At 46.2% G+C, this 15,276-nt stretch overlaps 1 protein-coding gene across 2 annotated transcripts in view; it reads left to right on the forward strand.

Moving 5' to 3' along the window:
• Positions 1-15,276, forward strand: part of LOC117429582 (2-(3-amino-3-carboxypropyl)histidine synthase subunit 1-like) — a 51,619-nt gene that overhangs the window by 16,058 nt on the left and 20,285 nt on the right. For both annotated transcript variants that reach the window (XM_059001034.1, XM_059001033.1), the window contains exons 4-6: positions 6,680-6,801; positions 12,450-12,604; positions 13,793-13,914. In XM_059001034.1, the coding sequence (XP_058857017.1) occupies positions 6,680-6,801; positions 12,450-12,604; positions 13,793-13,914 (399 nt within the window). The remainder of the gene's footprint in view (positions 1-6,679; positions 6,802-12,449; positions 12,605-13,792; positions 13,915-15,276) is intronic.

Genomic DNA, 15,276 nt, shown 5'->3' on the forward strand with positions numbered 1-15,276 from the left:
CTTCTTTTTAGGGAGAGATGACCGTTTCTCAGCTTAGAGAAAGCTGAATTAAACCCTGAGTGTTTGTTCAGGTTAATCACAGGTCAGGCATCAGGCTGACAGCTCAGTTTCCTTTCTCATCTCCTTGAGATACTCGCGGCGCCAGGACAAACTCGACAGTGTTTCATTTAGTTTCTTTAATATAATATATAAAGGGCCTAAGGTTCTAGAAACCACACATCCAGCAGTGTAGATTAGTCTGTTTTATTGATGGCTGTGATGAAAGCAATATTACAAATCTCAAGAGGGTTCTTTTTTTATTTATTTTTATTTTTTGATGACGCTGGTTTTTAGATCAATTGAAAAAACGAAAATCTTTGAGTGTCCCCGAGGTCTCCCCTGGTTCAGGCACGGCCACATGGTGAGCAGGACCGTGTCCTGGCTGTCTCTGGTCTTCACTGGGGATTCTGGAGGGAGCGTCACATTGGCTCTGACGCTCCCGAGGGTTAGTCCTCCAGAGACAACTGATCAGACAGACAAATGGCATTGGTGATGGGTCTACCATAATGGAGTTTGATCATGTGTAACTCTGTTAGGCTGCCCTCCCCTACATGTTGGTCCGCAGGTATTGCAGTCCCCCCTGCCTCACATTGCAGTCCAAGTTTGACGAAGTAGAGTTATATTGTGCTGCGGGGCACTATCGCTTTAAATTAACAAGACACTGACACACACACACACACACACTGACACACTGAAACACCTGCTCCACTCATCCACTCTGTATCCAATTAGTCAGGATGAATTAGTTAATTTACTGTTGCCGCAACGCCAGTATTAATTGCCAGCAGACTGATTGATCAGCTGTGTTTGCTAGAGGTCTCCAGCAAGCACAGACTGTTGTAGTAGAATTAATAATAATAATAATAATAATAATAATAACATAATATAAAAAAATGAACCTTTGAACTTGGAGTCACCAATAAGCAAGAAAAATAATCTGAATACAACTTTGGGTCTAGTTTGGTCAAATAGATCAAATACTATATCTATGCATCTATATATATATATTTATATCGATCTATCTCTATCTATCTATCTTTCTATCTATCTATCTATCTATGGGAGGTATAACTGCAGAGTAAAAAAAATGAAAAGGTTTTTTTTGGATGCTTTGAGGGGAGAGGGGAGAGGGGAGAGAGGGGAGGAGAGGAGGGGAGAGAGGGGAGGAGAGGAGAGGAGAGGAGGGGGGGGGGGGTGTCGGAGAGTCGTCCTTCTCTCGTTTCGGGGATCCTGCTGGTTTTGGAGACACTGGCCCTGCAGAGCCTCGTTCTTCTGGGAGATGTTTTCTTTTGTGTTTCCGCTGCAGAGTCGCTGCTGGGACCCAGCGGGTTCATTAATGTCTGAGCGCCGGTATTGTTTGTGTTTCATAACATTCATTATACAGAGTCACTCACAGCTGCAGTGGAGTGAAGATTCAGACTCTTTATTGAGGCGGATTGAACGATACATTGCTGATCCTCGTTTCTCAGAAGTACCGGGGATTTGAAACCGATGAAGGTTCGGAGAAGATGTATTTCCAGTGTCCGGTCCACAGAAAAATCTAATTCCAACGCCAATAGTTAGTTTGTTTTTAGCATTGTAATGTATTGCAAGAAAAAATAAAGGCAGGCACATAGTCAACTCTTTCAAAGAACAATTTTAGTGCTTGATTATGTAGTCCTTTTAATATGATTTATAAGTCTGAATTATATGTGTTTATATGTAATAATAATAAAGTAAAATGTACAGGAAACACCCGCCACAGTATAGTCAATGGGGACGGCCGTGGCGGGTTTCAGCGAGCGCTGTGCAGTGTGTGTGGAAATTTACATTTTAATGGAACGATTTAGGGAAAGCTGTTATTTATTCCTCTGCTCTTTTGCAATACGTGGCGGACTGATTCATTCAGCTGCTGTTTCATATGAAAACACCCATTATGTGTGCTTATTCCTCTTGATAGGAACCATTTCCAGCACAAAGTGCTACCCACTCCTCACACTCCGCCTCTCTGCTCTGGCACCGTCGCTCAATGGATTCAACAGACTAGAGTAGAGGCTGCCTGTAACCTAATGCAATATTAATATTGGGCATTAATCCACTCCTACTGCAGAAGCTTAATGTGTGTGTAATTCATAGCACTTTGATGCATTCCAGGTTTTACAATGAGCTTAATAAGACACTCCTGAGCTTGTTGTCTAATGTGGACTGTGGTTAATCTCAGCTCGCAGTAAAACCTGGAATAGGAGTCTTCTTACCAATCCCTGTAAGTGCAGCAAGGCTGCACATTTAAACCTTGTTTCTGTGGGAGGGAGGGATGCAGGCAGGCAGGCAGGCTCTAACAGGCTCAGAGTGGTTTACTAATGGAGCACTTGGTGAGCAGCTGGAGTCCGGAGCACCTCTTCAGCCTGAAGCCACACTGGGACACTTAGACACTGAGAGACACACTCAAACACAAGCACACGCTAAACAGACGCCCCGATTCACAGAGTCTCTGATACACGCGGTGTCCCTGCACTCTAATGACAGTGCTTGTGCTGTGCATGGTGTCTGCTGATCCCACCCTGTAGAGCTTAGAGAGCCGAGTGCTGGACTCAGAGTTCAGACCTTATTAACCATGTGCCATTGCCCTCATGTGAGGACAGGCTACTCTCTAATTCTTTGGAGCATTTTTAACTGGCATCTGCCTTGAATGTTTTCTTAAACAATACTGTTGTGACTCTCTCTCTCTCTGGTCTGTCAGCTTTGTTTTGATCCCAGTTTTCTGCAGCGTGTCCTGGGGGCTGCAGATCGAGAGCGCTCTAAGGGAGCTCTCTGCACAGTTTCGCAGTGCTAATGCTGCACCACTCCCCAGCCCTCCTCTCTCCTGAAACAACCCCACTGTCCCAGGGGTCACAAGGAGAGTCATGTGATTATTCCGATATTCCAGGTAACAGCGAGCTAATAATAAGTTTACAAAAAAACGATTTAAATAAATGAATTGATGATCTAGCATCTCTGCCCATTTCTCTGAAGTAATTCATCAAGCTTTCTTGGCAGTCCTGGGTTTTATTCAGGTTTTGCCAAGGGAATTGCAGTACGGTAAGCACTTGCAGCGTTTCAGTGGTGCTGTATAGATTAATGCATTTGGATATTTAGATATAATACACACACACACCCCCACTCTACCAGAATCCTCTGCACCATCCAGCACCCTCAGACACGTTCTATTGTCATCTGCTCGCTATCAAATTAATCATGCTTCCAAAACATAAACTCCCATAAAAATAAAATGAAAACTGAAATGTCGATTTCAGTTAAACGTTGTTATTATTGCCAGGCTCTTAAACAAGATATCAGCAGAGGAATGTCATTAAGGGCAATTAAGATGCAAGATGTCTGTAAACTCCGTAAGCGGGCTTGTTAATTAAAATCCATTTAGTGGTTTATGTTGTCGAGGCAGTCGTGTCAACGTGTGCCTGAATTAGTGCCTTCTGTGGATGGGAATCTCGCATGCCAGAGACGGAGAGCTGATCTCAAAGGTGGGGGCAGAGGGAGGGCTGGGATTGAAGGGGACAGCAGCTGGCTTCTACGGCAATCCCTGCATTCATCCGTGCCTCTGCCTGATCCGAGGGCGCTGATTGCTGGGTACCCATGTGGAAAAACTCTGCTCCGCTGTGATAAGGGCCAGCCAATGTCTGTGCCCACTCTGCCAGCCACCCCTGCCAGACAGGCCACGCGCTGCAGGGTAACAAGTGACTGCCCTCTCATTGCTTTCTGTGGAGGTCAGATGCTCTGTTACTGCTTGGTAACAAAAGGGAGCTTTGATGTATTCTATAATGCATGCCCTCCGTTTTATGTAAGAATTTAATTACAAGACCTTTACACAAAAGTATGTGTTTCATATGGCAGGGTTACCGATCCCTATTAGTTGGTTTTTTTTGGTCTAGGACTTCCACCCCCCCTACACACACCCACACACACTGTTACCCCGACAGTGTGAGTGAGTGAGTGATGAGTGTGAAAGTGTTCGTCAGGCTCCGTGGGTGAGCGGGAGTCAGCCGTTCACCGGCCGCTCGTGTAATTAACTCGAGAGCTGGGTTTGGGAGGGATTGTGTGAAATGTGGGACAATACACAGGGCTGGGAATAGCCTGGAGTGTGTCTCTGGTACTTACCAAAGCGTTGGCATGCGGTGACCCCTGGCTGTAGAAAATTGATACAAGTGGGTTAAAACGATGGATGAATAGTGGCTGTGACAGGTGGCTCTCCTGCTTGTGCAGACTGGAATTTTCCTCTGGGAGCGTTTTTTTTTTAAGTGTTTCCTTTGTAATTGAATCCAGTTTTGCTAGCTCTCTTCTTAAAGGAGAACTTACCCATTGCTTTAAAATCCATTGTCGTCTTTATTAACGTTTTATTGTGCTGTTTTTCTCTCAGTTCATTAAGCAAATATTTCAAATACACGCTGTTGATTCACTGCAGCATCCTGGTACTGATGCCAGACCTGCGGTCGATTGTGATTGGACAATTACAATGCTATTGTGCTCAATTACATTTACAATTATGCTGCAGTAATTACAATTACACTCAAAATTAACAAACAACAACCCACATTAACATGTTTACTCTGTTTAGTTTTAATAATGCAGCAATAATAATCACAGCTACAAGTACAGAAACGTGCTATAGAACTGTTTTCAAACAAATAGGGTCCCCAGAAGTGATCAAATCAACTCCATTCACTGGTTCAACTTGCACATTCACAATTGTAAGTGACATCAGGTCTGATTTAAAAGATAAGAAACTGGAATTGAAAAAAAAAAAAAAAAATTCTTTAGCCGTTCTTTAATGAAAAAAACACACCCCAAAAAGTCATGTTTCGCGGGGTGTTCAAATGGAGGTGGGCGACACTGCCTTGCTTGTGCAGGATTGGCACAGAGCAAAATGTTCCCTGCAGTGAACTTCACAAAAAACCTTGTGGACAGAAGAATGCAATCACCAAGTACAAATGTTTATTTAGCAGACAAGCTTTTTATTGTGTCCTTCAAAAGAGAAGCGAGAGAGAGAGAGAGAGAGAGAGGGAAGAGAGAGAGCGAGAGACGGAGAGGGGCAGAGACAGAGAGGGGCAGAGATAGGGAAGAGAGAGAGAGACGGAGAGGGGCAGAGATAGGGAAGAGAGAGAGACGGAGAGGGGCAGAGATAGGGAAGAGAGAGACAAGCAGAGGGATTGGGAATGTTCAATTACACGACGCGGCTGATTCAAAGAAGCAGTGATTCTATTAATTGGTTGTTGTCTGAAGCCATAACGGCATGAATTGAAACCTTGATAAATATTCACAGCGCAGGTAGAAACGAACCTCTCATTTTGTGTCCCGTGTCCATCATTTGCATGCATTTACAATTCTGATTAGCGTTTTTGCATGCCGAGTTTGAATATGAATTCCACATTATGTGTATGTGAGCATGATGTATTTGCTGGGTGATGTAAGCCAGTAGTATGAGGTGTCTTTTGCAGTATGTAGTGCACTGGTGGAATTCTCCCACAAGGCAGACAGACAGGCATGCCAGCTGAACTGCATTTGTTAACATGGTTTTCTGCCCGTGCACGCTAATTGCTCAGCATTCGGCACGCTTGGCGTACTGTCCTGGCAAACCCCACCATGAACGATGTTTCAACTGGACGCCAGTGAAGAGCACATAACTGGGCAATAGGGATGCAGTCAGGACCAAAGGCTGGGATAGCAATGAGTCTCCACAATTGAGTTTCAGTTCAACATTGGGTAATGATGGAGTAGCTTCAGTGTTAAACAGCAGACTGGCTGGACCCAGGCAGAGTAAAGATTAATACGAATTGAGGAATTTTGCTGGCTGGCAGCATTTAGAAAGGAGAGGAGGATAGAGATGGAGGTGACTCTCGTCCGTTCCATGGCTGCCCCTGACTCTTGTTAATAAATGAGGGGTTGTTCACCTGGGGGTTTGTGTATCACCATGGCAGCCTGGTGCTCAGACTCCCCCAGCTCCTCCACTGTCAAGCCTGGCTATTAATATCAGAGCACGGCCTGGCCTCAATAAGTCTGAGTGCTTCGCTTCAGCTTCTTTTAAATAGCAACAGCAATAGCAGCACCTACCGACCCAAAGAGTAAAGTGAGGATGTGTGTGTGTGTGTGTGTGTGTGTGTCTCTCTCTGCGTGTCTCTGCATGTATATGTTTGTGTGTCTTTCTCTCTCTCGCTCTGTGCATGTGTCTCTCTCTGTGCGTATGTCTGTGTGTGTGTGTCTGTCTCTCTCTGTCTCTCTCTCTCTCTCTCTCTCTGTGTGTGTGTGTGTTTGTGCGGGTGTGTGTGTGTGTGTGTGTGTTTTCCCATCCCTGGCTGGGTTTACAGGCTGTTGGAGGCACCAGCAGTTAAAGGGGTCCTATTACATCACCTCCATGTCCTTAATATTTCACTTCTTACCTGTTCTCTATTCTCGTGTGTGTACTCGCTGTCATACCAACCACCGCAGAACTACACCATAACTAACCCTTGTCAGGCCACTTTCTTAACAAGCTAGTAGGCTAGTTTTTTTTTAGTTTATTTTTTTAGTTTTTATTTAGAGTGGCCAGTTATTTGACCCATGATTTTCTCCCCAATTTCGAGTTTAGCGAGGCGGTTGTTCGTGACGTTTGTCTTTCTTCTCGTTGTCTCAGGTTCACTGGTGCCGAGACGCTGGTGATGGGGGATGTGACGTATGGAGCCTGCTGCGTGGATGACTTCACTGCACGGGCGCTGGGGGCTGACTTCATGGTGCACTACGGGCACAGCTGTCTAGGTACGCAGTCAGGTTGAGGGGTGTGCTGGAGACTTGGGTTCCAGTCTCAGCTCTCTGTCTCACTGTCAGCTCACAATGGGTGGCAGAAGCAATGCTCTCTCACTCTCTCGCTCTCTCGCTCTCTCACTCTCTCATAAATGGATTTAAGTCAGACTCCCGTCCTTCTCCCCCACCCTTCACTCTCTCCACCTTCCATCTCACCTTCTTCATATATCTATCTTCCCCTGTACCTCTCTGTACCTACCTTCCTCTCTCTCCCCTTCTCTCGCTCCCTCTCTCCCTGCTCGCTGATCGATTTGGCACGTCCGCTCTTCTGTTTATCTTCCTCCGATCAATGTGTCTCCGTCTCCGTCTCTCTCTGCCTGTCTATCTTCCATCAGCCTTTTAATCTCCTGTGGCTGCGTTCTCTGTCTCGCATTCACTCTCATTCTCTTGAATTCAGTAATCCAGATTTGATTGTACTCCCACAAGGGGTTTAACAGAGCGGTCACTATAGACGGCTACATAGTGTGTACGATACGACTCGCCGGTTTGGGTGCGTATTGTACAGCTGGGGAGGGGAGGCCCTGGGTTCGAGGCTTGCTGTCTGATCAGCTGGAGGGTTGGGGGCTCTGGCTGTTGGTGCCAAACCTTTGTAAAATTGCTTCGTTACGCTCTGCAGCACATGCAATATTTAACCAGTTTCTCTGAGATTAAAGGACCCTATGGGAGCGCCACTAAACAGATGTGATGTGCCAAATTCTGCAGCACAAAATAATTGCTTTTCAATAATTCCTTTTTTTTTTAATATTGATTTCAATCATGGGGGAGCTCAGATTCACGTAGAGCTTTAGCAGAGCTGTTTTTTCCCGGAGGTCGGGGCTGTGACCTGCGCTAATGCTTCACCCTTCGAATCCTGGCTGTGGTCCTGCTCGTACTCGTTCTTTAAAAAGATGTTTTATTTCTTTATTTGATCTGCACATCGTTGATTAATACTAATGTTAGTTTTCAATTACATGTACAGCAGCTGGTTTGGTCTCAGATACTCAGTCCTGAGATCGGGGTGAAATTATAAGAATCTGTGCTGCTTCACCCACAATCGTATCTAGTGCAAGCCCTACACTTTTTTTTTCACACTGATAGCTCTAATTTTGAATTTACAGGTGTGATGGAAGTTGTATGTTACTATATTTAGTTATCTGAAATCTATTCACCGCTAGAGAGAACCCTGGGGTACAGTAAGACTGCAGCTTCTCTCTCTATCTCTCTCTCTCTCTCTCTCTGTCTCTCTCTCTGTCTCTCTGTCTCTCTCTCTTAGTCTCTCTCTCTCTCTCTGTCTCTCTCTGTGTCTCTCTCTCTCTGTCTCTCTCTGTGTCTCTCTCTGTGTCTCTCTCTCTCTCTCTCTCTCTCTGTCTCTCTCTCTCTCTCTCTCTGTGTCTCTCTCTGTCTCTCTCTCTCTCTCTCTCTCTCTCTCTCTCTCTCTCTCTCTCTCTCAGGGTCTCGGGAAGCTCTCTCATGTGGTGGGTGTTTTGTTTTATTTCTCCAGTCAGAGGTGGGGCTGGAGGAGCTGGTTCAGCCGTGTTTGTTTTGCAGAGCGGTGTGTTTCACTTTGACTGTTTGCCTTTGCCTGTGTGCAGAGGGAATTGTCAGAGCAGCGGAGAAAGGATTGATGGGGTCACTGTGTTAGCTGCCTGATCTCTGAATTCAGCCTGATCGCGCGCACAGGGAGGGGGGAGGAGGGGAATGTGAACAGTGCTTAAAATAGTAGTTTGTATTGAATTAAAGTGATTCAGGAGAGACGGTGTATTTAATAAGGGAGTCAACAAACTCGCACAGGGTCAAAACACCAGCGGGAGCCATCGACCTGACCATTACAATCTCAGGGCCGTATTTACAAAGCGTTTACTCCAGTCTTTCCCTCCTGTTCGACAGTGGAACAGAGTGAGTAGCATGGAGTCCACTTTATCTGTCTCTGTGTTTATAGGAGGGTGTGACCTCTTGTAACCAGACTGAGACCACAAGAGCTGTCCGGTTCTGTGCAGAGTCAAGCTGCTCTCAAACTGTCTGTAAACATGAAACATTCATTCACCCAACACTGCACTGAGCTGAGACAAAGTGGAGGAGGAGGAGGAGGAGGAAGAGGGAGGGAGCGCAGCATTTTTCTCCAGCCCTCTAGGTACTGTGACTCTATCTTCCCCTCTACCTCTTTGTCCATCTCTCCCTCTCCCTTGTCTTCCTGTTGCCAGGGTAACTGCAGGGCTGGTCCTGACGTGACTGCGAGGCTCTTTGATGTGTGTTGGTGAGGATGTGGCTGAGAGAGAGAGAGAGAGAGAGAGTCTGCTTTTCTGTTGTTGTCTTTTTAAAACTGTGGCTCTCTGTATGGATGTGTTTGTGTGTGTGTGTGTTTTTTTTTTTTAATAAATATCAGTCAGAAGAGAATGGTGAGTTTTCTAAATTATTAATGGTATTACAGGTTCTGTGGATGAAAAATTGAAAATATTGATTTGACATTTACACCTGAACGATGGTACGTGTGGAAAGCATAGACACACACTGCGCTGAGACACGCTTCTGTCCATCCCTCTGCATCATTACATGCCATATGTAGTTCTTCATAGCCCTTTCTGTCACCAGGACTCTGAAGCGCTCTGGTGCTGGTTCTTACTGGCTTAGTGTCCGTGCTGTTGGGTTTTAATGGGTGCACCCTCAACTCAATAGTCTGATTGGATGAGTGATGGGGTTTCAAGCAAGGCAGCTGTAATCTGAGACCAGGATTAATATTCTGCAGGTTATTTCTGGTGTTCTAGCACGACAGGTAGGTCTGCAAATGAAATATTGATTTAGCATTTAGTGTGCGCCAGAGCCCTGGAGACTGCCACTGGGGTCCTGAACTCTCGTCATGTTCAAGTGTGGCGATGCAGGGGGGTCTGTACAGGCACGTGAGAGGGCAGCCCTGCTGGAGGGGGCCTGATTCTCCCCTCTCTCCTTCCTTTTGAAGTCCAGCACTCTAACCACTCAGATTTCTTTCTTTCTTTCTTTCCCTATCTGCCCAGACAGGCTGCCAAAGCGTGACTCAGTTTTGTGTCGTCCTCCCAATTAACACAGCTAATTAGTTTATTACAGCGTGTGTGTGTGTGCTGGAGGTGCCAGTACAGACCTACACAACTGGTGTGTCGCACCCTACGCTGCAGAGTCAAGAAGCTCCAGCCTTTAACTATCTCCTGTGTTTTTGACAGGACAAGACTCCTCTGTTAATTCCAAGAAAACAATTTCGCTAAAGCAAGCTGTTTGATTTAGTTGAGTTGATTCAAGACTGTAGGAAAACGCTTTGGAATCTGAAGCCTTTTCTGTTTTTTTATTATTTGTATTAAATGTTTTCAAAAAGATCATGGTTTGATTACAAAAAGCACCTACCAATAATAACAAAAGCAACATCGTTTAATTCATATTTCCCGAAATATGATTGAAATAATTGACACAGAATTAAGCTTAGGCGTTTGATGCCATGGTGACTATACTCCTTTATCTCTATTTAAATCTATTAATGTGCTTGTGATGTAATTTACTGCATAATTAATAATGTAACAGTCTGCTGTTCCTTTCTATTTAAACCTTCAGGTGTTGTGGTACTGAGTCTGTGAATCCATTTATTTTCCTTTATTCTATCCAAATGTATTTCTTCTAAAACTTCAGATTGTGGGTCATTCATGTCATGTTAGATATACAGTCACATATCCTCCTAACCGTTTGTCCGCCATGGTCCAGCTCTTCAGCAACGTCAGTTTATTATTGAACAGAGAAGATGAGTTCAGAGACTGAAGGTTTCGTTCTGTGTTGTGTGCGCTCCGTGCGCTGCCATTGCTGGTAGTGTCACGTGAGCTGTTCAGTGTGTTGATGTGTAAATAAATCCTGTTCGCCTGCAGGGGGCGTATCAGCTTCAACCTCCGTCTGGATCTCCTGCCTGTCACTCAGCAGCGAATGCACGCACCCACACGTATGTTTGAAAGTAGAAAGAGACAGAGAGCACACGGGCTGAAAGGGAACGAAACGAAAACCGTTATTAATCGATAAACAAAATCTTGAATGTCGTTTTCGCTCCAGAACGTTTTAGTTTCGTTTTTTGTTTCCGTTCCGTTAAAAAATGTATTTTTTCGTTTATCGTTCCGGTTCCGTTTCAAATCCGTTTGTTTATAGCTGTAGATGAAATCTCTCGGTTATAAAAATGAGCCTCTGCCCTCAGCCCTCCCTCCCCCCCTCTGCCGGTACCCAGGTGACTGTCTGCTTGCTTAGAGAGATCGCAGCCCTCCCTCCCCCCCTCTGCCTGTACCCAGGTGACTGTCTGCTTGCTTAGAGTGATCTCAGCCCTCCCTCCCCCCTCTGCCTGTACCCAGGTGACTGTCTGCTTGCTTAGAGTGATCTCAGCCCTCCCTCCCCCCCTCTGCCTGTACCCAGGTGACTGTCTGCTTGCTGAGAGAGATCTCAGCCCTCCCTCCCCCCCTCTGCCTGTACCCAGGTGACTGTCTGCATGCTTAGAGAGATCTCAACCCTCCCTCCCCCCTCTGCCTGTACCCAGGTGACCGTGCTTGCTTAGAGAGATCTCAGCCCTCCCTCCCCTCCTCTGCCTGTACCCAGGTGGCTGTCTGCTTGCTTAGAGAGATCTCAGCCCCCCCCTTCCCCCTCTGCCTGTACCCAGGTGACCGTGCTTGCTGAGAGAGATCGATTTGGTGCGCTGTGTGCTCTCCAGACCCACAGCATGTTCTTTAATTATTCAGTTAATTGCAGAGACAAAGTGCTCCCCAGCATTAGTGTTAATTGGATTGCTGTTTATTGATTCTCTTTAGTGTGTTTTGGTTCCTTTTTGGAAAGGATCAGTCATCGCGTGTTTTCAGTTTCCTGCGTGCTGCCGATCCATAGAGACACGGGCTCGCGATGGGAATAATCATGCAAAGCCATGTTTGAGGAACCAGTAAAAGAGAAGAATGACGGATTGGTTTTGTAAAGCAACTTTCACAGCGGTAAAAAAAAATCAAAGTAAATTCTCTGCCCTTCGGTCAGCGCAGGTCTACCCCCCCAGGGGCTATTAAAGGCAGGGCTCTTTACAGCACATTACAAATGAAAAAGCCACAGGCCAGTCCATCCAGCTGAGACAAGCTCACTCAAACACAATCGGACCATGTGACCCACAGCACAGGTACCAGGATGTAACCGCAGCGTTATATTTGAAATATGTTCTGAATTTGCAAAACAATAAAAACTAAAGAGCTACAGATTCTTCGCACTACAGCCAGTAACAATCCTAATAAAGCTAATAAGAGGAATGGATTTCAAAGCGGTGCTTATGACAGAGGGGCAGGGAATTGAAGAGGTAAGATAATGGATTTTAAAGCATTGGTCGCCACTCTTTTAAAGAAGATGTGTCTTTTTAAAATGTTGATTTTCCTGGTTACTGCTGGACTAGGAGAGTGAGGAGTGGGGAGTCGGGGGGTCATCACTCCTCCCCAGTCCAGCCTGTCCAGGCCTTACTAACCATGTGCCATTGCCCTCATGTGAGGACAGGCTACTTTGTAAGTCTCTGGAGCATTTTAACTGGCATCTGCCTTGATAGTTCTCTTAAACAATACTGTTGTGACTCTCTCTCTCTCTCTCTCTCTCTCTCTCTCTCCCCTCAGTCCCGATCGACTCCACTGCTGGTATTAAGATGCTCTACGTTTTCGTGGATATCCAGATAGACGCCTCTCACTTCATCGAGACTCTGAAATTCAACTTCGATCCCGGGGCCTCCATCGCTCTCGTCAGCACCATCCAGTTCGTGGCTGCTCTGCAGGTAACCCCTCACCTCTCACACCTGACCTCTCGCAAGTGCAGTGTAACTGTAATTGTAATTATACTGTAATTGATAGAGTTCAATTACACACCTTTCCAGGCGAACATTATTCTCGACTTGTCAACCACTTTTGGTCGCCCCATTTGTTTGAAAAAAAAAAAAATAGTGTTCTATAGTATTTTGTGTGTTTTGAGCCTGTGATTATTTCTGGGCTGTTTAGAGTAAATAAAGATGTTACTGCGGGTTGTTGTTTGTTGCTTTTTAGTATAATTGTGGTTCCTAATTGTAATTACTGCAGCATGATTTTAACTGTAATTGAACAAAATAGCATTGGAATTGGAACTGGAATCTCATCAAACCGTGCTGCTGTATTTGGAATTGGAATTGGAATTGGAATCTCATCAAACCGTGCTGCTGTATTTGGAATTGGAACTGGAATCTCATCAAACCGTGCTGCTGTATTTGGAATTGGAACTGGAATCTCATCAAACCGTGCTGCTGTATTTGGAATTGGAATTGGAATCTCATCAAACCGTGCTGCTGTATTTGGAATTGGAACTGGAATCTCATCAAACCGTGCTGCTGTATTTGGAATTGGAATTGGAATCTCATCAAACCGTGCTGCTGTATTTGGAATTGGAATTGGAATCTCATCAAACCGTGCTGCTGTATTTGGAATTGGAACTGGAACTGACCCCAGGGGTGGTGTGAGAGCGCGGAGTGAAAATTGATACTGCCTCGCTAAACGCAGTCCTTCCTTTATGGGAGGGTGAGAGGGGCTTTTGTTCTTGAATTCCGGAATGTTAAAAGCACATTTTTAAAAAGCATGTTAGTCTGATAATCAGGTCAGCGTTGTGTTTCAAACAAAGCTGTGAGCTGCAGGCTGTGGAATAATGAAGAGGGGCCGAGCGCTCTGCTGTTTGATTAGCGAGAGGGGCCCGGCTTCAAAAAGCTTTTTAAACGCGCCTCCCAGCACCTTCACAACGACAGTCATTAGTACAAATAACAGTCCGAGCATTTTGAAAACCCTTTTTTTTTTTTTTTTTGATAGCTACGGATGATTTGTCTCTCACCCACATCCCTCACTCCCTCTCGTCCTCCCCCCAGTGCTCTCTGTCTCTCACACACACTCGCTCACTTCTGCCTCCCCCATCACTCTCTGTCTCGCTCTCTCTCTCTCCCTCGCAGTCGGCCTGTGCAGAGTTGCGCCCCCATTTCGATGTCCTGGTCCCGCAGTGCCGCCCCCTGTCCCCCGGGGAGATCCTGGGCTGCACCTCCCCCAAACTGGAACGCCCCGTCAGCGCCATTGTGTGAGTACCACTGCCCGGGGATCTTGGGGTTACTAACAGTAACTACTATATGATTGTGTTGTAGTGCTGCTGAAACCAGAGCCAGGATCAATTGAAATTGTGCAATTCGGAATTCATTTAGAATTACAGGGTCATTGGAATTGTAGCTGAATCTGGGCACACCTGTGGAATTGGAACTGGAACTGGAACTGGAACTGGAACTGGAAATGGAATTGAACCACATGCTTGATCGATTGCAGTTAAATTACTATGATTTGCCAGTCGATATTTAATCCTTGTATTTTCAACCACTTTTGGTGACCCCCTTTTGTTTGGGGGGAAATAAAATACTGTATGTTATATTTCTGTATTTGTAGCTGTGATTGTTTTTGCTGGGTGATTCAGAATAAACATGTTAACGTGTACAATCGTGTTTGTGATGAACAGCACAGCCAGGCTCAGTCCAGCACTGTACCCTGGGTTCAGCGCTGTGCCTTTTGCAATGAAGCTGAGAGTGGCTCTTATTAGCATGTGCACCAGGCAGTGCGTTCTACCTGCAGCTCCCTGCATACTGAACCACAGTGTGGGGAGGATGCGCTGGCTCCCTGCATGCTGAACCACAGTGTGGGGAGGATGCGCTGGCTCCTTGCATACTGAACCACAGTGTGGGGAGGATGTGCTGGCTCCCTGCATACTGAACCACAGTGTGGGGAGGATGCGCTGGCTCCCTGCATGCTGAACCACAGTGTGGGGAGGATGCGCTGGCTCCCGGCATACTGAACCACGGTGTGGGGAGGATGCGCTGGCTCCCTGCATACTGAACCACAGTGTGGGGAGGATGCGCTGGCTCCCTGCATACTGAACCACAGTGTGGGGAGGATGCGCTGGCTCCCTGCATACTGAACCACGGTGTGGGGAGGACGCGCTGGCTCCCTGCATACTGAACCACAGTGTGGGGAGGATGCGCTGGCTCCCTGCATACTGAACCACAGTGTGGGGAGGATGCGCTGGCTCCCTGCATACTGAACCACGGTGTGGGGAGGATGCGCTGGCTCCCTGCATACTGAACCTCAGTGTGGGGAGGATGCGCTGGCTCCCTGCATACTGAACCACGGTGTGGGGAGGATGCGCTGGCTCCCTGCATACTGAACCACAGTGTGGGGAGGATGCGCTGGCTCCCTGCCTCTCTTCTGAAGCTGAGGGAGGTTTGTTTGCAATGAATCCCCTTTCAATATGATTGGAGGCAGGCAAGACGCGCATACAAACACATAGTAAATCGTGCAATTACAGATCTGGATTTAATTGGTACTTAATTACTCTTAATCGCTGTTGACACAGAATGGCTAAGAACTCCTTTAGTAATGAAGTAATGAGCTTTGAAGC

This window comes from Acipenser ruthenus, chromosome 26 (assembly GCF_902713425.1).
Source record: "Acipenser ruthenus chromosome 26, fAciRut3.2 maternal haplotype, whole genome shotgun sequence".
Lineage (NCBI taxonomy): Eukaryota > Metazoa > Chordata > Actinopteri > Acipenseriformes > Acipenseridae > Acipenser > Acipenser ruthenus.